Genomic DNA, 24,998 nt, shown 5'->3' on the forward strand with positions numbered 1-24,998 from the left:
TTAAAACGGTTTAAACTTTTAGAAAACACGTCGCAAATTTGTGGAGGTTTATTCCTTTTCACTGCGTCTCGTATGTTTTTAAAAGCAATCTGTGTGATGGGCGATTCGGCTCTTTGTATTAAGCAATGCATAAATACATGATGCTGTTTTGTTCATAATTGTTTATGCAATTTACGAAATTATATTTGATTTATACGAGTTCTTTTAGACGTAATGCACGTTTCTTTTTTTATAGACAGTTACTTCCAATTACTCAATAAATTTAGTTAATTTTAAAATACAGTGGTTAAATGTAAAAAAAAATTTCTATTGCTCTGTTTAAAAAAAAGGTTATAAAAATGTCAATAATTATCGATACCGAACGATAGGAAACATTATATCGTTGATACATTTTTTTTTGCTATATCGCCCAGCCCTAGTGTGTATGCATATATACACACACACACTCCATCATTGAAAAGTTTTTTTTTTTTAATGTTGAGTCTATTCTCACCAAGGCTGCATCTATTTGATTGGAAATACAGTAATAATGTGAACTATTATAATAATTTAAAAAATATTTTTTTTCTATTTTAATATATTAATACATAATCTTTTTTTTTAGGATTTTTTGATGAATATAAAGTTCAAAAGAACAGCATTTATTTGAAATAGATGACTTTTTAACATTAGAAATTAATGTAATTTTTGATCATTTTAATGCATCCTTGCAAAATAAAAGTAACATCTTCAAAAAAAATAAAAAAAATTACTGACCCCAAACTTTTAAACAGTAGTGATGGGGTCCCTACTCTTTGTCCCAACATTCATTTAATTTCTTCACCAGAAATAACAATATCTCCCCTTGTGTCAGTTTCAAAATCTACGGCTAGCCATTTCAATGGAAAATTTACATTTCAGGGTTTTTCAGTGTAATTAAATTCAGGATGTCTCAATTACTATAAATCAAACAAACAAACAAAATACATATAACAGCTTGAAAGAAAAGAAAAAAACACACATTGGTCATCCACTACGGTAAAGCATCCTCTTTTGACAATGAATGAGAGCTCATACTGATCACCTGGAAGTTCCTAACAAAAAAAACAAAAAACACATTAAATAAAAGATAAGATAAACATGTTACCCTGAGTCCAGCTCTCCAGTTCTCAATCATTGCTTCAGTGACTTTGGTAGCTTCTTTAGACTTTTTCGCATCCTTTTTTTCTGATTCCTCCTCGTCATCATCCTCATCAGCTTCCTAGGGTCACAAAAAACTGTGATTTTTCAGATTCCAAGGAAAACACACACATTCACGCAAATTGTAAACTTCTGATTTATAGCATTAAAAGTAATTAATTAGTAAGTAATTAATTTGTTGCATAGGAAGAACCAAATGACTGACCTCCAGTTGAGAAGGGAGTCTGTGGTACATCCTCTCCTCTTCATCCTCATCTTCAAGGCTATCAGAGTCATCAAAATTCAGGAGCTTCTGGTCATTTTCTTGTAAGAACTCATAGAATTCTGGGTCTTTGCTCTTGAGGGCTGATAGGTGGTCCTTGTGCTCAGATGCCTTGCCCTGCTTTTTGTCAGACCTGTGACACAGTTGATCAGACTTACATCACTGGAACAACATGTAATCTCACTAGCTTCCTCCAGTGCTAACAATAGCATTAGGGGTGGGAGAAAAAAATCGATCCATTGATGCATCGCGATTCTCTCTCCAACGATTCTGAGAATTTCAGAATCGATTCTGAGCTTAGTTTTTAACCAGATGCGCGATGACGCTGAGTTTGCTTTAGAAACACCCGTATTCTGCTTGCTTCCAATTCCTCACACACATACACCACTCGAACCTCCCGTAAAATAATCTTTCATAAAGTTCGAAAAGGTTGAGGCGAATTACAAGGACATTCGCGGGCTTCATTGCACAGGATGCGCTGTGAGAGACGCGCAGTTTGTTTGATGTTACACTTGAAGTGTGCGGTCTCGCCCGTCGGTATTTTCCTTACAAATGCTCTACGAAGTCATCATTTATGTGGTTTGAAATGCAGTGGACTTATATATTTACAATATGAACCGGACTAACAGAAGGCTGCTTTCAATTTCAAATGCTGACGCGCGCTTTGTTTGTGAAGACTGCTCGCGACTCCGTGTAAGTGGTTTAATGCACTTGCGTCTCAAAACGGTTTTATGACGCAAAATTAATGTAAACACAGCCAAGTTATGAGTCAAGGGATTAAACGGACAGGACAAACCATATTACTTCCGTGCGTGAATGCAGCTTAATAGATCTCCCGCTGTCTATGATGTCATACTAAAAAACAACATTAAAGATTAAGAAAAATCACTCTCAGTTCTTGAATGGAAAACGTTCAGATAATCTTAAATACTGAAAGCACTCTTTGTTTGTAATATGTTTCTATGCTCCTCTTTATTATTTGCTGCTTGCTTGTATGTTTTGAATTATATTAGTTTAAAATTACATTATAATATTTAATTAATTATTATTAACATATAACTGTTTTAATAATTTTTTTTATTTGTAATTATTTTAAAAAGTACTTAATTACTTATGTAAGGAGATGTAAATGTAAGGATTTTAAAACTCTCAAGTTGGTAAACTAATTAATTAATATGGGGGGAAAAAGTAGATCAAGAATCGTTCTGGAATCGGATCGTGACTCCCAGAATCGGAATCGGATCGTGAGGTGACTAAAGATTCCCACCCCTAAATAGCATATACTCAGCAAACATTTGTAGAATGTAGCAGAGAATGGGAATAAAAATGGGACACTGGAATTACCATTAAAATGTTAAGGCCACACTTACGTCTTCTGAGGTGCAGGTTTCTTCATATTCCCTTTCTGTTGTGTTGATTCCTCATCCTCACAAGCATCTTCCTCATCGGAATCAAACCCAGATAACATGAACTCATCCACGCTGAGATCCTCCAATTTCCTGCACAAAAATAGATGGCACATCACTAAAGCATTCAGTACGTATGTTCAGCTAGTTGTGTCCATACCCTAGTACATCTATTGTGTTTGTTTGTTGTTATGTTGTTCAGTTAGCTTGTTTTGTTTACATGTACTTGTACATTAATGCTTTACAAAACACCCTTTTACATAAAGTAAATGTATTTGAGTATTTTATTCTAGATTAGGGTTTTTTAAACTGGGGTCTGGGGACCCCAAGGGCGACAAGGGAGTGCTAGGGGGTCTGTGGAAAAGTTCAGACAAAAACAGTGTAAAAACAAAAAAAACATCTAAAAAAAAATTATAATATTAAAAACAAAATTAAAATAGCTACATTTGATTAAAACAAAAATAGATTCATATAAATATATAAAATGTATTCAAATAAAACAATAAATTCGATATATACGTATTGATTAAAATACAATTTCATTTAAATAACACATCTAACATCACAGCACTTACAGCGAGTAAAAAAAGTAATGATGTAACGTAGTAGAAACGAAATATTTCCCAAATAATACAGATTTTTCTTAATATTAATGTGGCCTTTTATCAAAAGTGCTGTTCATTTTTTAATGCGTAACTTAGTGCTTTTTTACTAGCAAAAACATTTTAGAAGCATATTTAGACAACTTCCCTTCCACTGTAAAGTGAAAATGTAAAGAATGTGATTTAGAAATTACATTTAGAAAGTTACTGAATACTGAAGTTACAAAAGCAAAAGTTTATTTTCTGAAGATTAGCATAATATTCATCCAACTCTTAATAAGCACATGTAGCTTTAGTACACTACAAAATAACTATTCCAAAACTCATTTTGGAGCTGATTGTGGTGGAAAATGCAAAAATCAGTTCAGACTTAACTACTATATATTTACTGTCAAGACGATCATGTTCTCCCCATAAATGTTTAATATATGCTGATCTCCCGAGCCTGCTGAATTTTTAGTTCATCAGTGGCTAAAACCAGCTAACGTTAGCTATCGTCAAATATATAATCAGACAAGAGTCTTATGAAGTGAACTGAGCTCTGACAACTCGATCTACATTTAAGTTCAATGTTCTCTAACTCAAGCACTAATATAAGATTATGCATGCGAGGTTAAATAGCTAAGAATGGAACATACCTCTTGTTTTTCCCTGCCATGCTGGATACGAAACGTGCGCAGGGACGCATTACCCACAATGCACCGCTTTCGGGAGCTCAGATGAGTTGAGCTGCGTCCGAGATCGCATACTTCCATACTATATAGTAGGCGAAAAACAGTATGCGAGGCGAGTAGTATGTCCGAATTCATAGTATTCGAAAAACAGTAGGCGAGAAGTACCCGGATGACCTACTACTTCCGCCCGAATTTCGTAGCATGCATACGATGGACACTTTACTATCCCATGAGGCCACGGGAGAGGAGGCGTCATATTCGAAAATGGGGTCTCTTGTTTAACGTTAGGTTAAACGCAGAACAAAACACGAAAACTCACAGTCCTTTAAAGGCACAATATGTAAGATTTTTTTATTAAAATATCCCAAAACCACTAGAACAGTGTTATATATTCGAATACGCACCCTCTAGCAGCGAAAAATACATATTGTGCCTTTAACTAAATGTCATTATGTCTATGTTTTTGCTTGCTTATGTTTTTGGTAGTATTATTATAAACAGATTATTTTACATGTGGGTGATACAATCAGGGTGGATTTTTTATTTTTTGCCCAGAGCAGAATGTTTCCAGCCACTGACAATATAAAAATAGATAAAATAACTCACCAAATAACTGAAATCCACCTATACAGATTTACAGCCTTTCTAAGGCACACATACTGGCACCGTTGTTACAACAAAGTCCAGACACATTTGAGGTGGGCGTGACATATTAAACAGAATATTAAAATGTTTAATATTGCCAATCAGTCTATGGCTGAGACAGACGTCTGTTTTGATGCGACATGTGATGTAGCATGTCAACTAACCACGCACGGCTAAATAAATTACTACATACATCAAAATTAATCATCACACACGGACCAAACTGGAGAGAGCGCTACACAGCAAGAAACGAGTCTTGTCAAACAGACACAGACGACGGCAGGTGAGTTTGGATTCTGATCTCATCCATCCAGACCGAACTGCAACTCAATCAGCTGACAATAAAAGCAACATTTATTTATTTATCAGTACATTTTTTAACTTTTAAAAATATACCACATGCAAACACATGCTCATCGTGTCAAAGCTGCAGTGTTGTGAAATTTCTCTATCGCATTGTTGTGCTCTTTGTTCAGACATCAGTTTGTCAATTGAGTCATGTTTAGAGCTCACGCATTGACCAATGACTTCTCCGTGCCTGATGCTGGAGTTTAATAAAGCGTCTGAAATATGTTATGAGGGCTGAATGATGCTTTTCATTTGTCAGCTGTCAGTGCAACTGATCTCTGTATGTCTGCGCTGTATCCCCTTTGAACAAAGACAATGAGTTCAGTCACAAAGCGATTCCTATTGTACTGTTAAATAATGCAACATATACTGTTGTATGATTTTATGTGTTGTTATTGTATGTACGTAGACAGCAGACGTTTATTTCCTATACATGCACAATGAGCTTTAGCAATTTCCCATTCGTGAACGAATCGTTGTTTTGAGTCTTAGTTTTGAATCTTTTCAATGAATCGGTTCAACCCACTCTGAACGATTCGAATCCCACTTAATCGTTTCTCGCGTCAGAAACTCACTGAGAATCTTCTCTCCAGGACGTGTCGGAGTGAACTGATAAGATTATTTCTAGTGAATGAAATTTATTAAGCATTCACACTTTGTTTTTAAATTAGAGAAAACATACGTATTAATAAAACCTTAAAAAAAAAAACTCAAAGTAATTAACAGACATTTGTGCCTACATATGGTTTACTTGGAATATTCAAAGCATGTAATATGCCCCGCGGTGATGTCAGGGACCTTGTGTAAATCTAATTACGTCGTGACCATAGTAGACTGTAAACAAGGTCATGACGTAAAATAATTGCGGAATTGATTTAGAACCGGTTCTTTGAAACGAACTGTTAGAAGGAACCGATTCGCGGAAATGATTCGGACTTTCCATCACTAGCTAACTGTAGTTAAGGAGGTGTGATTTGAGAATTGTGTTGTAGCTTTTAAATATTATAAAGGGGGCGTTATCAGATTGCTCGACGACACCTTGTTCAGTTCTGTTTGGATGTGAGCAGTTTCACCAGAGCCACGTTTAAGAACCAAATAATTAGAAAAACAAACATCCGGCGCGACCTTAAAAAGTGACGTCAGCCTCCAGCGCTCATGCGGCTTTCATTTACGTCAACACCACACGAGCTCCCAAACTGAGGCTTTATGCATTTTTCATATGGACTCTGATGCTCAACCGCTGCACTCTATGATTCAATCCAAAATATTCTTCATAAAGCAGAGAAACGAAACTAAAGGAAAAGGCGTCCATCAGTTCAGGTAGTGCTGGTTATACTCAGTGTTATTGTGTATAGCACAGAGGAGGAGGGGAGAGATGCTCTGTCTGGATGGCACACAGTGTGCTGAGTCAGATTTAATGATACTGGGAATGTATGTAGGGATTGTCTTTAGCTGTACAGTAAACTCTGGAACAGCCTGTCTAGTATGTAGGAAGAAAAGTGCAATTTTTTGTATAATCCGAACCTCACATTTCTGCCAAATACCAGTTACTACTAGCTATTGCTACTACTGAAAAATCATAAAAATAAGTATATTTTCTCTAACAGTGTAAGAAGCATTCAGAAACTTCATATTATTATAGTATTATTATGTTATATGATTTATTTTATTATTCGTTTATTTTTATTTTATTTGAGCACAGTTTTATTCTAGTAGCAGTGACTTACAATGGTTACAAGAGTTACGGAGTTTAGTTTTAATTGAGTATCTCTTGATAAATGCATCATTGCCTAAAATGAACCATCATAATACAACTTTTATTATGGAGTGTCTCGGTTTGTTACTGTTTTAAAGGGCCACACAGAGGCATCTATAGAAACCCCATCCTGAGTGCCTACCAAACTACAAAAAACTATTGTCAACTGTTTCATCTCTTCTGCATGTTTAAACAGTTTATTAGTGACCTCAGTTTTCAGACCACAATGTTTGCATTGTATAACTAAAGGATTTATACATCTGAAACCCCACAGCCATTTTGTGGGCAGCCACACGACTGCTGGCTGTAATATTGAGCCTATGACTCCATGCACTTTTCATGCTCTTTCACCTGTCGTCTGTTATTTGGAGTAACATGAGTAATGCTTTAGAGTTGGAGTGGTATTGTTAGGAAAACAGCATCTTATAATCGTTCTATTCATCAAAACATCCCATTGCTGGATGCTTGATTTGATTTAAAACACCAACACTATTATCGAAGAGGTGGCATCTTGTAATCCCATCTTTGTCAACTGGATTGCTATTTATCACCCTCCTTTAAAATGTCTCAGCTCCATCCCACTCAAAGTGAAGTGTATGACAGATACCAGCACGTGTTACCGTAGGTACCTTGGTTTCTATAGTGATGCTTTTGATGGAGAATTGAATGTGTGCAGCTGGCTGGCCAACTCATCACGACATGTCCTGGTCCAACCTTTCCATACCTCTGATCCTTTCAGCTGGAACACAGTTTCATTTTTATAATCAAGCAGCCGGTTTATTTATTCAGTGAGTGTGCCAGAGTCTTTATGTGCACGAGAGACCAAATTTAAAAAGCTTTCAAGGCCTCAGGCCAGTTAGAAAAGGCCACTGACTATTGAGGAGCAAATCATATGTAGCTATAAGCTGTAAAATGAGTGGGAATTTTTGAAGTGATCATTTTCATGATATTTAATGCTTGAGCACTTCAGTCTGGCTCGCTTCTCCCATTGTGATTCTGTACTCATTGTTCATAATGCCTCGAAGCAACCATTATGCTATATTGAAAGGAAATGTGAACCAAGAAAGCACAAATTAAGATGGATTTACAGCATGCCGAATAAGATTGTTAGAGGTAATGCACAGACGTTAAACATGTCTAACAGCTAATTAAGAATTAGCTTTAGCTTGAATGAGAGTTCTTAAAGACCATTGTGAAATCAGTTTTTATTTCCTGACTTTAACTATTTTTCTATTGAAATAAGTCAAGACAGGAAAGTTTGCAGGTGGTAGAGTGCATTAGCCTGGTTCTGAAAGCAAAAATTCCATTTATTTTCTCCATAGAGTAATTTATTTTATGAATGATTATAAACAGACCTACTGTGAGCTGTGAGGTTGTTAATTGATGGTATATGTAGGCCTGTCGCAATAATCAATATATCGACTTATCGCGCAATATATGTACATGACCTCAATAATTTTTGGTGATGCAATATATCGCCCATTATATTTACTTAAAAATTAATGTCACCATGTTTTGTACATTCCACTTGCGCCTGTGTCTTTTGCAGCTTCTCGTACATAACGTGGTGTAGTCATGAGGTGCTAGTTCACATTTAAAAAATGCTTCTACAAACAAAGTTCCATCTGCAGATATGGTCTTGTTTAGGGATCTGTGCCTTTGTGCATACTGACTGCCAGGTAGTGATTGTGTTTTTCAGCAATAGTGTGCACCCTTAATTTACAGAGAAAAGAAGGTCAGGGAAAAATCTGTAGATGGAAAAATCTCCATACAAGTTCTTTGTGCATTTTTCTTTTCTACTTGTTACTTTGCACGTTTTGTTAGAAAATGTTTATTTAGTATTTATTCAGGTTTTTTAAGGTATCTAATATTTTGATACTTAATTTGCACTTTTTGTTAGAAAATGTTTATTTACTATTTTTTCCACGTTTTTTAAGGTATCGAATATTTTGATACTTAATTTCCATGATCTAAATATTCTTAAAAATTAAAAGTTTGTTGTCATATGGAAGTGTGTAGGCCTTCTTGCATTATTATGCTGTTACATTATGATTATATATTCAGTGGCATAAAATGGTCTTTAAAATGACAATAATATCGCTTATCGCAATTATTTCTGGGGCAATATATCGCACAACAAAAACTTGTTATCGTGACAGGCCTAGGTATATGATGATATGCTGTTGTTGAAGCTATCGTTTTTAATTCAAATATATTCCATTCACAATGCTTCATGGGACTGTAGTTGTGTAGGGAAGTACATAGTCTTGTACCTTTGTCTTTTTATCCAAATTTTAAATACTTTTTTTGCTGCAAATCAAATTTTGTAATGTTAGATGGTTTGGTTCATTGCTTAGAACTCTTTAAAATCCCAATGTGGAAATACTTCCAGAACCAAGGCCACTGAAAAAGTGCTTGGGCACTGTTGCTAGGGGGTGGGACTTGTCATTTTAAAGAGCATTTGATTAGACAAAAATCTAAATAGTGCAGTATGAGTCATCAATATATATTTTTTTTGTAGAGTTTAGATTTCAAATGTGTATATCTTTTAAAAAAATATTTTGTTAACTTCTAATGCGTTAGCATATAGACAACCTTCAAGCTAATAGACGTGAACTAAAAGCCACAAAACTCTATGCTTGATTTCATAGGGTGTTTTTCTGTCTTTCTTTAGTGTCTTAGAGTGAGGCCCAGGCTCCAGCAGGCCTCGGTGAGCACCGGCATGATGGAGGGAGGTATGCAGCTGCTGAACCGGGATGGCCACAGCATCTCGCACAACTCTAAGCGCCACTACCACGACTCCTTTGTGTCCATGAACCGCATGCGGCAGCGCGGCCTGCTCTGCGACATTGTGCTCCATGTGGCCAACAAGGAGATCAAGGCACACAAGGTGGTGCTGGCCTCCTGCAGTCCATACTTCCATGCCATGTTTACAAGTAGGTCTTATACTATGTTACTATTTAAAACATTCTTAAAGTTTAATTTCTGCATATATTTATTAAAGATTATTTTTGTGAAATTTTTGAAGCATGTTACCATATAGATGGTTTTAAAGCTAACACATACACTAAAAGTCACAAAAAACTAATTTTGACTTCACATGGTCTTTAAGGTGTATTGTGTAGTGTTTATTTACATAAGCTTCCTTTTCAAGCCTTTCCTTCCTTCCAGCCTTTTGTCATCAACTAATGTTTTTTCCATGCTTTATTCTCTTCCCTGCCCTGGTCTCAGGTCAGCAGGTGCCTGGTTTTTCCTATTGCTCGTCAGTCCCGCTGCACCTCAGACTAGAGTGTGATGGTATGAGTCAGGACAGTGTGGGCTCTTCAGAGCCATGACTATTCTGAACTTACCATACACTAGATCTACTAACAATACACTGATTTAAACTCCATTTTACATATCAAAACTTAAATTCCTTAACACTACAACCTCTGGACTAATTTGTTCTCACACTTTCTGAGTTTCTGCATTTCTCTTATAGGGAATGCTATTTTTTTTACATTTTCTCTAAATGTTTTCCAACAGTATGATGAAAAATAATATCTGAATAGAAATAAGTGGTTAATATTGTGGGTTTAAAACACAAAAGTAAATATTTTCCTTTCTTAAAATAACATTACATATGCTTTGTTAACTACACAGTCAATGGGAAATATTATTTTTTTGTGTTTGTGTGTAAACAGAGTGCAAAATAAGAAGTTAGAAAATACAATTTAAGCGATCTAGTGGTTTATTTTGTGTGGAATGCTAATTTAACATCAATGTTGTCATAAATCTCAAACAGTGGTATTTTAGTATTATTTATATACTATTATAGTTTTTTGTTTTTTTTTACAATATTTTGAATTAGCTTTTGTAATTTTAGTACTTATTTTAATTCAATTAGTAGCCATGGCAACATTTCCGATTTTCATTTAGGTTTTTTGAGTTTTTCATCTAATATTTATATTTTGTTTCAGCTTTGTATTAATTAACAAGATTGATTTTTAAAAATAGGTTTAGTTAGCAATAACAACACTGTCTCAAGGTTCGTTCATTCATACATACAGTGATTTCCGGTGTCATGAACATCATTGAACGTGGGCAACACATCAAAATCAAGCAACGTTTATGCAAAATTCATGCAAATGATAAAATGTGGTGACAACCAATGGGAGTACTGGCAGTGATCTACTGTTTGATAACGGTTAAATACGGCCGTCAAGTAGGATGCTAGCGTCCAAAAGCACAAAGACTCTGAACTCTGATCAGATGTTCATCCCATTTGTGATCAGATTTTCAAAAGCTATTGCCAGTTGAGCAGTACCAATAACTTTAGGGCATCCAGCAATAGGAACGCCCGCTTCAAAAACAGTACAGTCACTCAGCGACCTCCAGAGGCAGCTGTACTGTATGTGTGAACGTGCCATTTCGGTATCATTGAACCCCTGGGAAACTGCCGAGTTCTGCAAGGGCCTCGGTTTGAGATAAACTGCTGTGTGTTGTGACTGTGCAGATGAGATGTCAGAAAGCCGTCAGACCCACGTGACCCTGCATGACATTGACCCTCAGGCTCTGGAGCAGCTGGTACAGTACGCCTACACTGCCGAAATTGTAGTAGGAGAGGGAAATGTGCAGGTATGTCACCTTTAGTGTCTTTTGAAGTGCATTCTATATATCACACTCACAATTACTCTGTCAGGCTACCTTGTTTGCTTTGTGAGTTACTAAGCAAGACGGGATGTTCAAGATGGTTTGTGCAAGCTTACAATTTGCATCTTTGCAAATGAAGGGCTTCTGATACGTGTGCGGTTTCAAAAGAGCAAATGCATATGTGGCGGCTAGTTTACAAGAAATTGACCACATTAGACTAAAGGTGCGGTCACGGTAGCAAAATTTCGGCAACGTTTTCAGTGAAATTTTGCGAAAAAGTCCATTGTTGTCAGTAGTGTAATGATGTAAAAATTCACTCAGATGTCCCATTTGAATCAAGCAGCTTTCTGTTGGTTAATGCAGCCAATTCACACGCTCATTAAATCTGCGAAATCTGCATGAGGAACATTTTTCCATTCATGCAAAACTCCCGATTGTGCGGGTTATTATTGAAATGATTGATTTTCGATCACAAAACAAAAAGCCTAATGATGTTAAAGATTCACTTACTTCATTCTAGTTTTCCTCCATTTCACCCACTGTATCTTGTCTATACGTCGAGCAGACCCTGTTGCCAGCAGCTAGTCTCCTGCAGCTCAACGGAGTGAGAGATGCCTGCTGCAAATTCCTTCTCAGCCAGCTGGACCCCTCAAACTGCCTGGGCATCCGTGGCTTTGCAGACACTCACTCCTGCAGCCTATTTTGACCTTCAGTGCAGGAAGGCTGGTCACATCCTGGCTTCTAAAACACCCCTCACCCTCTTAAAAAAAAATAAAAACCCTCCCAAGGTCTGGAGAAAGCGGTCAGATAGAATTTCTATTCATTTCAATGTCAGTTGCTCAGCTGGCACAGAGTCTCTCAGAATTATGCGGTTCAGATTCTGCCTTTTCTCACGGGGGCTCTGGGAACAGAAGTTTTTAATGAGCAGAACTGTAAAAGCCATGTGACCAGCAACTGTGAAAGGCAGCAGAAAAATAAATGTATGTTTTTAATATCCCTATATACACTGAACAAAATTATAAACGCAACACTTTTGTTTTTGCCCCCATTTTTCATGAGCTGAGCCAATAAGTATGTCCTGCAACACTTTGTAGAGGTATCGAAGACTGAGGAGTTTATGCTACTACCACTCAAACAGGTGAGCCAGCTGCTTTGGGACAGTAAGGTAGTTAAATGCACAGTTCAACCAAAAATGAAAAATCTGTCATCACAATGTTTATTATAGCATTTTTATTAGATATTTTAGATATATTTTTACTTAGCTTTAATTTATTTTTATTTCAGTTTTAGTATATTAGTACTTTAGTACTTTTAAGTGCTTGAAATTATTTATTTTAGTCTAATTTTTAAGTTGTTTAAGTTTAGGTTTTACATTTTATATAAAATATTATAATATGAATATAAAGAACATATAATATTTACAATTTATATTTACATTTTATTTCAGCTTTATTTTAATTACTGAAATTTAGCTAAAAACAAGACTGACCATTTACTCACCCTACAAATTTTTTTATTATATCCTGACCACTCTTTTTCATATAATAAAAGTGAAGGAGAACTGGGGCTGTTAAGCTCCAAAATTAAAAAAAAAAAAACACACACACACACACACACACACACACCATAAAAGTACATATAGTAGCTTTGTGTGAGGATCAGACTGAAACGTCCAAGGTCATAAGAAATTCAAACTTAATTATTGACGAAGAAACTCTGATCCTAGAGGGTATTCAAGAATAGATTTATTCAGGATGTAAAAAGAGGGGTGTAAAGTGTACCCGTTTAGTGATGCATGGAGAGTGCTGGGGAGCTGAGCCATAACAATCCTTGGAGGAATAATGGTTTTGGCTACGGATGTCTAATTATATATATATATATATATATATATATATATATATATATATATATATCGTGGTTACACGTGGTCTGCGGTTGTGAGGCCGGTTTGGATGTACTGCCAAATTCTCTGAAACGTCTTTGGAGATTGCTTATGGTAGGCAACAGGCAACAGCTCTGGTGGACATTCCTGCAGTCAGCATGCCAATTGCACGCTCCCTCACAAGAACTGGGATGTTTTCAGGTTCCAGGAATTGTGTACAGATCCTTGCAACATGGGGCCGTGCATTATCATGCTGCAACATGAGGTGATGGTCGTGGATGAATGGCACAACAATGGGCCTCAGGATCTCGTCACGGTATCTCTGTGCATTCAAAATGCCATCAATAAAATGCACCTGTGTTAGTTGTCCATAACATACGCCTGCCCATACCATAACCGCCACCATGGGCCACTCGATCCATAACGTTGACTGAACTGCAGTCAGGTCGAGACCCCGATGAGGACGACGAGCATGCAGATTAGCTTCCCTGAGACGGTTTCTGACAGTTTGTGCAGAAATTCTTTGGTTATGCAAACCGAAATTTTCTTGTTTGTAAATTACAGTTTTATACTGTAAAATGTACAGTTTTTGGCCGTAAATGTGTTTACAGTTTTTCTGTATTTTTTACAAAATTATTCTGGCAACCACAGCTGCCAAAATTATTTTGTAAAAACTACAGAATTTTTTTTACAGTGTAGATCTTTGAGTTCAGCTCATGAAAAATGGGGGCAAAAACAAAAGTGTTGCGTTTATAATTTTGTTCAGTGTAATATACAAAAATTCAAATGTTTGGGAAATGTTTTGTAACATTAGTAAAGCAAACCCCAAACATTTGAATTGTAGTATATCATATAGGGATATTAAAAACATGAATTTCTATTCTTTTTCTTTTAAATTTTTCATTGTTTTCAACATTAATAATATTAATAATAAGTAATGTTTCTTGAGCACCAAATCATTATATTAGAATGATTTCTAAAGAATCATGAGACACTGGAGTCTGGAGTAATGGCTGCTGAAAATACAGCTTTGTCATCACTAAATGACGTTTAAAAAAATATTAATATAGAAAACCGTTTTCAATTTTAAATTGTAATATTATTTCAGAATTTTACTGTTTTTACTGTATTTTGATCAAATAAATGCAGCATAAAAATCTTTCAAAAACATAAAAATCCTTGAACAGTAGTGTACATACTTTATATATGATTACATATCCCAAAATTATAATTATTACAATAGCATAATGAAATATTTGCATTTTATATATTGCTCGGAAGAAAATTTATTCAGTCAGCAGATACAGGAACATTTGAATGGCTGTGAAAGCAGAGAGATGTTTTTGGCCTCAGATAAGATAGTTACAACATCTATCAGCTGGAGCTAACTGGACCGTGCTAATCAGCCAAATCTTGACCTCTTTTTCGACTTGCAAAACCTAAAATGTCAGAATGCATTGCCCCACGGTGACACTGATATAAGTGCTCTCTGCATCAGCACCTTCAATACAGTGTCAATCATCTACTCAAACATGCGGTGACAACAGCACGTCAGTGAGAAGCTGAGACAGCTAATCAGCAGAAAGCAGCTCCTGCTCTCAGAGTGCTGCTGGTATTAGTATCTCTGTGGTTTGAGAGGTTGCGTAGTTCAATGAAATCCCCCTGCTGTTTAGACACTGATTGGAGAGAACCAAGAGGTGGCTGATGACATAGAATGGCGTTCTCTCTGTCTGTGATGCTTTCTCACTCTTAACAGCTGTTGCAGGCTGGAGGCTCCCATTGGCCCCATATTTACATATTTTCTGACATCCCAGGAAATGTTTGTATCCATGTTAACTGTGCCCTCTGCCCCAAATAAACAAACAGTCTGTGACAGGAACACTGCAGAGGCTGTTGTGGTGCTTCTGCAAGTATAGATTAGATGACAGTGTAATGGTAAGCTAAAGTCTTATCTCACAACACAAAGAAAAGAAAGCTAATGTGTGCAATTTTTGCTTCACTAAGACCAGCAAATGGAATTGCAAAAATAGTGATAACAGTTTTCCAAACACTCTTATCAGCTCCCACCCCCCACCCACCCACTATTGGTTGACCCGGAAGTTGACATGTTAATGTGAAGTAAACACCGTTTACTTTGTTTTGAAAATAAGTCTAACTATAACTAGGCTGTTTTTTTCTGCATATACAGTGGGTACGGAAAGTATTCAGACCCCCTTAAATTTTTCACTCTTTGTTATATTGCAGCCATTTGCTAAAATCATTTAAGTTAATTTTTTTTCCTCATTAATGTACACACAGCACCCCATATTGACAGAAAAACACAGAATTGTTGACATCTTTGCAGATTTATTAAAAAAGAAAAACTGAAAAATGCTCAGTATTTAGTAGAAGCACCCATTTGATCTAATACAGCCATGAGTCTTTTTGGGAAAGATGCAACAAGTTTTTCACACATGGATTTGGGGATCCTCTGCCATTCCTCCTTGCAAATCCTCTCCAGTTCTGTCAGGTTGGACGGTAAACGTTGGTGGACAGCCATTTTTAGGTCTCTCCAGAGATGCTCAATTGGGTTTAAGTCAGGGATCTGGCTGGGCCATTCAAGAACAGTAACAGAGTTGTTGTGAAGCCACTCCTTCGTTATTTCAGCTGTGTGCTTAGGGTCATTGTCTTGTTGGAAGGTAAACCTTAGTTCCAGTCTGAGGTCCTGAGCACTCTGGAGAAGGTTTTCGCCCAGGATATCCCTGTACTTGGCCGCATTCATCTTTCCCTCGATTGCAACCAGTCGTCCTGTCCCTGCAGCTGAAAAACACCCCCACAGCATGATGCTGCCACCACCATGCTTCACTGTTGGGACTGTATTGGACAGGTGCCTGGTTTTCTCCACACATACCGCTTATAGAGAGAGAGAGAGAGAGAGAGAGAGAGAGAGAGATTATTATTTTTTTATGCTATCATGCAAACATTTGGGGTCAGTATGTTTTTTGTTTTTTTTAAATAATACTTTTTATTCCACAGGGATGCATTAAATTGATCAAAGGTGACAGTAAATGTTACAAAAAATAATATTTCAAATAAATGATAAAAGCTGTTATTTTGGAACTTTCTATTCATCAAACAATGCTGAAAAAATTGTCACGGTTTCGACAAAAATATTAAGCAGCTCAATGGTTTTTAACATTATTAATAAGAAGAAATATTACATTTTGAGCTCCAAATCAGCATTATTGAAGGATCATGTGACACTGAAGACTAGAATTATGGCTGTAGATAATTTAGCTTTGCATTACAAAATCTTGCCGACCCCAAAAATTTTAATGGTAGTGCTTATCCATGTATTTTTAAAATATATTTATTTTAAATAGATTTTTTATGATTACACCAACTTCCTTCAATTTATGTGACTTTACAATAACATAAAGATTCCAACAATTTTTTAAATATTTAAATAAATTGTCAACTGAATAGGGAATCAGTGTAATCATCATGTTCTGCATTATGTGCAGAACACGATGTGCTCAGACTGAGCACATCTGTCCTGTAAAATATATTACATAAGATGTTTAAATGCACTTCATTCAGATTAAAACAGCAATTTGTCTTTTAGTTATATAAACACATTAGTCCATCTGAAACCATACCAGTCAGATACCCTTTAGTTTTAAGACCAGTTATGAACCCTTTCTTGTTTTTTCTACAGGTGCTGGATCTGATCTCTAGTGATAACTTGAATGTCCCATCAGAGGAGGAGGTGTACAGGGCTGTGCTGAGCTGGGTTAAGCATGACATTGATGGACGGAGACAGCATGTGCCCCGGGTGGGTGTGATTCCTCCCGTCAAACTGCGCTTTTAGCAACATCACAGTAAATCACAGGATTAATGCTTATGAAGGATTATGTCTCTGCAAATCGATACTTGTTTCTCTATTCCCTCCTTTTGTATTCTTCTCTAATCCTTTTTACACACACGTCTTACTTCTCACTCTTTCCATCCATGTCTTCAGCTGATGAAGTGTGTGCGTCTGCCCCTGCTGACACGAGACTTCCTGATGAGTAATGTGGATACGGAGCTGCTGGTGCGTCATCACTCCGAGTGCAAAGACCTGCTGATCGAGGCACTGAAGTATCACTTGATGCCTGAGCAGAGGGGTGTTCTCAGTAACAGCCGCACGCGACCACGCCGCTGCGAGGGAGCCAGTCCGGTCCTCTTTGCTGTAGGTCTGTAAGAGCAAGTAAAACACACATGCACATATGTCTGTATGTTGTTGGGTTGATTTAAATGCTAAATGTCTTTCAAGGTGGGGGCAGTCTTTTTGCCATTCATGGAGACTGTGAGGCCTATGACACCAGGACAGACCGCTGGCACATGGTTGCATCCATGTCAACGCGGCGGGCACGAGTCGGAGTGGCTGCTATTGGAAACAAGCTCTATGCTGTGGGAGGGTACGCAGACCCAAAAGCCTCATGTTTGTCAGAGCAATTTTTTTTTTAAACTGAAAACTGAATCTGACACTGTTTTTTCATTTTATAGCACCAAACTAAAGTGGTAGAGACCCTTGTGTTGCGGACCATTTGAGTTTTGAGGCATCAATATGAGTGTCTCACCTGCTTTAGCATAAAAATGGTCAAACTTAAAATGTGAAATTATGAGATAAAAAGTCAGAATTATGATAAAAATCTAAATGTCTAAATTTAGATAAAAGTATAATTATGACAGTCATTATGATAGGAATCAACTGTCATAATTATGACTTTCTTATCATTTTGTATTTTGGCAAATGACTTAAAGGGGTCATATGATGTTGCTAAAAAGAACATTATTTTGTGTATTTGGTGTAATGAAATGTGTTTATGCGGTTTAAGGTTAAAAAAACACATTATTTTCCACATACTGTACATTATTGTTTCTCCTCTATGCCCCGCCTTTCTGAAACGCGTCGATTTTTACAAAGCTCATCGGTCTGAAAAAGCGAGGTGTGCTCTGATTGGCCAGCTATCCAGTGCGTTGTGATTGGCCGAATACCTCAAGCGTGTGACAGAAATGTTACGTCCCTTACCATATTGTGATGCCCTTTCCTGCCGGAGCTATGAGACAAAAACGTTAAAACCCATTATAAACGAGGCATTTGTTGGGGTTGACTCTTAGCTTTTATAAAGAATATCTCTTTGGATTTGAGACTTTAGTCTTTGCAACTCTAAAATAATAAAATGGGTGCAAAAATATGGCACCCATAATGCAAGATGCTGAATAAACAGCAAGATGCGACGAAGCAACCAAAGACACACATACAGATTTGATTTATTACATAACAAAAGGAACAGAATGTGCAGAAAGCCTCATTATTTTCTTAAAAATTACCCTGTTGAAGCAATCAGGAAGTTACCTAAGATTAGTTAGGAAATGTGTCAGGTGTTGACTAATGAATTTCTGTGAATGATGATGGTCTTGTCTTTACTTGCATGATAAAGACGCAATATATACAATATCATATCTGAAAGATCTATTGTTCATCTTTGTCTCTCCTTTGCATTTCCCAAACCAGGTATGATGGCACCTCTGATTTGGCTACTGTAGAGTCATATGACCCAGTAACCAATGTGTGGCAACCTGAGGTGTCTATGGGAACAAGGAGGAGCTGTTTAGGTGTGGCGGTCCTGCATGGGCTGCTGTATGCAGCAGGAGGATACGATGGGGCTTCTTGTCTCAACAGGTACACTATCTAGACAAACAAATGTGAATAGCCAAAAAATAATAATAGAGAAGTTATTTTTTTTAAAAGCATTAAATGTCTAAATCTAAAATGTATGTGAAACTATCTATAATTAAATAATAAATAGTATTTAAATTTTATTTGATTGTATTAAAAATAAAAGTTTTTAATATAAAATTTTTTAAATATTAAAAAAACAACATTTCTCTCTGTCTTTGATTTTGTCTACAGTGCGGAGAGGTATGACCCTCTGACCAGTACCTGGACCTCCATCGCTGCCATGAGCACCAGAAGGAGATACGTTAGAGTGGCCACATTAGGTAAAAATATATTGCTAATGTACTAATAAATGTAAAGGATTATCATCAGAACAGCTGCAAGCACTTCCTCTAGCTGAAATGGTTGCAAATGTCCTCTGTGGTTGCTTTGAACAGCAAACATGAACCCGTTTTATGTTTTTCTTCTATTAGATGGCAGTTTGTACGCAGTCGGTGGGTATGACAGCTCCTCACACTTAGCCACGGTAGAGAAGTACGACCCTCAGGTAGGTGACACGCGTCTCTCTGACATGTTAAAAACATCTCCGGGGTGTGTTTTATGTTTTCTCTCCATCGTTAAAAAAATGACTAAAGATGTTATTTTATTTTTAGAGTAATGCCTGGACTGCCATTGCCAACATGCTGAGCAGGAGGAGCAGCGCAGGAGTGGCTGTATTGGAGGGCATGCTTTATGTTGCGGGGGGCAATGATGGTACCAGCTGCCTAAATTCAGTGGAACGATATAATCCGAAAACCAACACCTGGGAGGGAGTGGCCCCCATGAACATCCGCAGGTTTGAAAGTGACCTTCAAGCGTTTGTCAAAGGGATAGTTCACCCGAAATGTACTCGCCCTCATGCAGTTACAAACCTGTATGACTTTCTCTCTTCTGAAGAACACAAAAGAAGATATTGTGGAAAGTGTTTTTTTTTTGTCCATACAATAAAAGTCAGTAGTGTCTAGTGGGCTCGTTTTGGACCCCACTGACTTTCATTGTATGATCAAAAACAGCTGAAACATTATTCAAAATGTTTTCTTTTGTGTTTCACAGAAGAAAGTCATACAGGTTTGGAATAACAAAATACTTTTACTTTTTTGGTAAACTACCCCTTTAAGTGCAAAGAAAAAAAAACATTCAGTTCCTAATGGACCTTCTTTTGGTCTTCAGGAGCACCCATGACCTGGTCGCCATGGATGGCTGGCTATATGCGGTTGGAGGCAACGATGGCAGCTCTAGTCTCAACTCCATAGAAAAGTACAACCCTCGTAGCAACAAATGGGTGGCGGCGTCGTGCATGTTCACGCGCCGTAGCAGCGTGGGAGTTGCTGTCCTAGAGCTCCTCAATTTTCCTCCTCCGTCCTCTCCTACTCTTTCCGTCTCCTCCACAAGTCTTTGACAAAGGGTAAAGACCCGGCTTAGCTCCAGCGGCCTGCCCCGTGTGGCCAAGAGGCGCAACTGCTCAGTTTGAGCATCAGACGAGAAGTGTTTCGTGGGCCACAGTGCCCTCCCTCTGCCTGGAGGAACACTGCAGCATTTTGCAGAAAATGTGGGTAAAAAGGATGAAAAAAAAACACACACACACACTAGGCCTCCACAACTCTCACCCTATAAACCCCAGTGCTTGAAAGTGCAAAATAATGTTGCTCTGCCATTTTGCCGTCACTTTGTGTACGATGTATATCTAAATGTATATTTCATTTATGTTTACGAATCTTTTTTTGAAATATTAAAGAATAATATATTAAACCAAAAAAAAAAAGAAAAAAAAAAAGAATGAACAACTTTAGGAATGTAGCTCTTGACAGGTTCTGCCACGCATGTTTACAGAAATTTAGTCCTGGCAGAAAATAATATTGTAGTGCTGCTGTGCCACACTAGGTGGTAGTAATGTGCAATGCTGCCCTGTCTCACCACAGATGAGCATGGACATTTAGAAGCAGAAAATTCACACAAAACGGTGGCTGGATTCTACACTATGTACAACTGAGTGTGTCTGATCATGTTGACAACATAATATATGTTTTACTTATTTTCTTATTTATTTATCAAATGTAATATAAACATATGACACTATTTCAGAGATGTTTGTAGGACCACCTCTGACTTAAGAGGGGAAATATAGTTTTAACGTACTAATGGACATACTTATTACATATCATAGAAGCACTGGTGTTTGGTATGAAATGTGAGATTTAGGAAGAACAGGTATTTAGTGTTTTATTTAACGGACATGTTTGGTTTGTTTTCTACAGTCATGTATTACAAGCCTTCGAGAGTTTGAGCTCTACATGAGTACAAACTTTGCTAATATGACACGTCTATATCACTAACCAGGAGAAATGTCTTTCTAATAAAGACTATAGCCATACCTAAAACTAGCTGTGACATTAAAGCTGCACTTTCTCATTTCTCTTGTTTTCGAAAGGGTAAAACGGTGCTCAGAACTAATCCTGATTAACGGGTAATCAGTAACACTGACACTTCAATATCAAGCCCTTCAATGTAACTCGGCTATTATGAGCTCCTATATGTTGTAAGTCACATTTATTAGTATTTTGTCATAAGTCTTTAGTTAGTGAACCATGTCATTGTATATTACATTTTCTAAACTTTGCTTATTTGCCAGGGCTGTCAGATTTGACAGCTTGATCAGATATAGATAGTATGTGTTGTGCTGTGATGTCATTGGTAACGGCCACTACTAATGCATCTTACCTCAGATGGGTAGATGAGTGAACGGTGGGTTTTGTAATTAGTTTATCTGATGAGAGCACAGATCATCCCAAAACAAGAGATAGTTCTCCCAAAATTAAAAAAAAAAAAATTTTATTTACCACTGTTGTTCCAAACCTGACGTTCTTTATTATGTATAACACAAAGGAGTATATTTAGAAGAATGTCCGAGATTGTCTGTACAATTTGAAATGGATGGGAATAAGGATCGTTGAATGGGAAAAGAGCAGCTTGGACATTCTGCTAAATGTCTTCTTTTAGATGAAAGTAAGCCGCATAGTTTGAAACGACATAAGGGGGTGTAAATGATTTTCATTTTTGGGGGAACTATCCCTTTAAGTCAATCCTGCTCTCTGCCATTTTACGTAAGTTTTAAAATGTAGCGTCGTATTATATGATTTCAAAACTTCTGAGAAGTTAGGATTTTGTTTCCTTTTTTTAAGGACTTTGTTAATTCAGAGAAACTTGTTTAAGGTCAGTATAACTTTGTGTCTAGGGAGATCAGAGTGCTGTGTATGTGTGTTTCTGTAGAGGTAAAGCATCCTGCACTTTGACAATACATACATAACACCACAGGACCGCAACCCCACAGAAAGAAATTACAGTATATGTATATAACCAAATATCCTGAAATTTTGTGCAATGTCATTGTAACTGTGACTTTCTTTTTCTTTTTTGGATTGTAATGTTGTTGAATGTGTTATTTATATTGTGCCGGTTATGTTTTGTTATATTTAAGAACAAACATTAATTTTTTGCACTAATGTCAAATGGAGCAATATACTGCTGTTTAAAATCAAAACACTACTGTAAATGGAATAAAGCTGTTTTCAGGTGGAATGTGAGTTTAATCTCATTTGAACAAATAAATTGACACGTTATTAAAAGGAATAGTTCACCCAAATATAAAGATTCTGTCACCCTCATGTAAATCCAAACCTGTATTACTTACTTTCTTCTGCAGAACACAAAGATATTTTGAAGAATGTTGATAACCAAACAGTTTTGGTGCCTATTGACTTTAATTGCATGCACATAAAAAAAACATTTCTCAAAATAATAATACAAGTTTGGAACAAAAGTGAGTAAATTATATCCTTTTCATTTTTGGATGAACTAATATCAGGAAGAAACACTTACTGGGTTTATAATTTAGCGTTTGTGCAAGGTACGTTAAAAATACTTCCAAGTATTGGCCCAAAGAGGTAAAAGAATCAAATTCTGTCATTGTTTACTCACCCTCATGTGTTTTAAATCCTTACTTCAGTAGAAAGTAAAAGGATTCATATCAGAATACTCAAGTCGCTTACAATGAAAGTGAATGGTGACCAAAGCTGTCAAGCAAGATTTTTTCAATTTGAAACCATAGTTTGTTCTCACAAATGGTTTCAGAAGTGCATAAGTTGTATGGAGTAGTTTAATGATGCTTTATGTTGCTTAATGTCTGGTCACCATCCACTTACACTGTATGGAAAAGAGCAGCTTGGACATTCTGCTAAACAACTCGTTTTTAGCTTAAACATCATAAAAACGACATGAGGATGAGTAAATAATGACAGAATTTAATTACTAGGTGATCTGTCCCTTTAATAAACAAAATGATTTTTGGATTAAGAGCAAGACCCTTCAAAGCTCAGCCCATTAGAGTTTTGCTCTCTGACTGATGAAAGCAAACAGCTGAGCACTCTCGCTTTACCCAACGTGACCTCAGCTTCACGGCACAAACACCTGTGCTGGGCGCTTACGCACACGTACAGACACATTTGGGCAGTACATCTGATATGACATGCATTAGCGTTTGCTTTAAGGAGAAGATTCATTTCAGGACTACAGTATTGTCCTCTGTTGTTTTAGCATCTGTGTGTTTGTGTATTACCCCTCGTAGCCGTCTGTTGTTAGGCAGCTCTGTTAATGAGGGTAGGGGGCTGGGGGTTCTGTCGCAAGCTTCTGCGCATGTCTCGAGCCCTGAAGCACACTGATATGAGGGCCTATGATAAGTTTACAGCCTGGAAAGGCAGCTGTAGGCATAGTTGTATACAGCAGAGGAGACACTAACACGGCCCCAGTGTCTGTCCAGCACCATAAACCATCCTCCGCTACACTCTAAAAAATGCTGAGCTCAGGTGAATAAAGCTACACTCTAAAAAATGCTGGGTTGTTTCAACCCAACTTTGGGTCAAATATGGACTAACCCAACCGTTGGGTTAAATTTTTACATTAAATTTTTAACCCAAAAGTTGGGTTAGTCCATATTTGACCCAAAGTTGGGTTGAAACAACCCAGCATTTTTTAGAGTGTAGCTTTATTCACCTGAGCTCAGTCTACGAACGTCAGTCCAAGCTCATAAATATGCATTTGCAGTTTTGTATCATATTAGACACACTATATAATAATTTTTACTTACACTTGGGCTATGATTTTTTCAAGAAATTAATACTTTTATTCAGCAAGGATGCATTAAATTGATCATTTATAATGTTACAAAAGATTTCTATTTCAAATACAAAAGATTTAGATTTCCATTTCAAATAAATGCTGTTTTTTAAAGCTTTCTATTCATCGAATAATCCTGAAAAAATGTCATGGTTTTCACAAAAATATTAAGTTGTTGTCAGCATTGATAATAAGAAGAAATATTCTTTGAGCATCAAATCAGCATATTAGAATGATTTCTGAAGGATCATGTGACACTGAAGACTTGAGTAATGACTGCTGAAAATTCAGCTTTGCCATCACAGGAATGAACTACATTTTTAAAACGTCTTTTTAAAACAGTTATTTTAAACTGTAATATTTCACAATATTACAGTTTTGCCGTATTTTTGTTCAAATAAATGCATGTTGAGCTGAAGTATGATCATTATTAAAGATTTTATATGCATTTATGATGTGGAATGTTATGATGTGTATTGTTTTTGAAAGGAGTCTCTTATCCTCACCCAGTTTTTATTTGATCAAAAATACAGCAAAATAATAATATTGTCAAATTTCATTGTAATTTAAAGCTGTTTTATTGAAAATTAAAACGGTTTTGTATGTTAGTATTGAATTCCTGTGAGGGCAAGCAACCATTACTCCAGTCTTCAGTGTCGCATGATCCTTCAGAAATCCTTCTAATATGCTGATTTGGTAA

General features: G+C 36.7%; 1 protein-coding gene and 1 pseudogene across 2 annotated transcripts in view; one reads left to right on the forward strand and one right to left on the reverse strand.

The window, feature by feature from the left end:
- The window catches only part of LOC107716108 (nucleolar complex protein 2 homolog), a 36,726-nt gene extending 32,553 nt beyond the window's left edge, over positions 1-4,173 (reverse strand). For both annotated transcript variants that reach the window (XM_016522438.1, XM_016522437.1), the window contains exons 1-4: positions 4,088-4,173; positions 2,812-2,940; positions 1,385-1,574; positions 1,127-1,240 (exon numbers count right to left, since the gene is read on the reverse strand). In XM_016522438.1, the coding sequence (XP_016377924.1) occupies positions 1,127-1,240; positions 1,385-1,574; positions 2,812-2,940; positions 4,088-4,137 (483 nt within the window). In that variant the 5' untranslated portion in view covers positions 4,138-4,173. The remainder of the gene's footprint in view (positions 1-1,126; positions 1,241-1,384; positions 1,575-2,811; positions 2,941-4,087) is intronic.
- A 1,991-nt stretch (positions 4,174-6,164) lies between these two features.
- LOC107716111 (kelch-like protein 17) lies at positions 6,165-21,402 on the forward strand (annotated as a pseudogene).
- The last annotated feature ends 3,596 nt before the right edge of the window (positions 21,403-24,998 follow it).

This window comes from Sinocyclocheilus rhinocerous, unplaced genomic scaffold (genome assembly GCF_001515625.1).
Source record: "Sinocyclocheilus rhinocerous isolate Xijiao unplaced genomic scaffold, SAMN03320098_v1.1 scaffold148, whole genome shotgun sequence".
NCBI lineage: Eukaryota > Metazoa > Chordata > Actinopteri > Cypriniformes > Cyprinidae > Sinocyclocheilus > Sinocyclocheilus rhinocerous.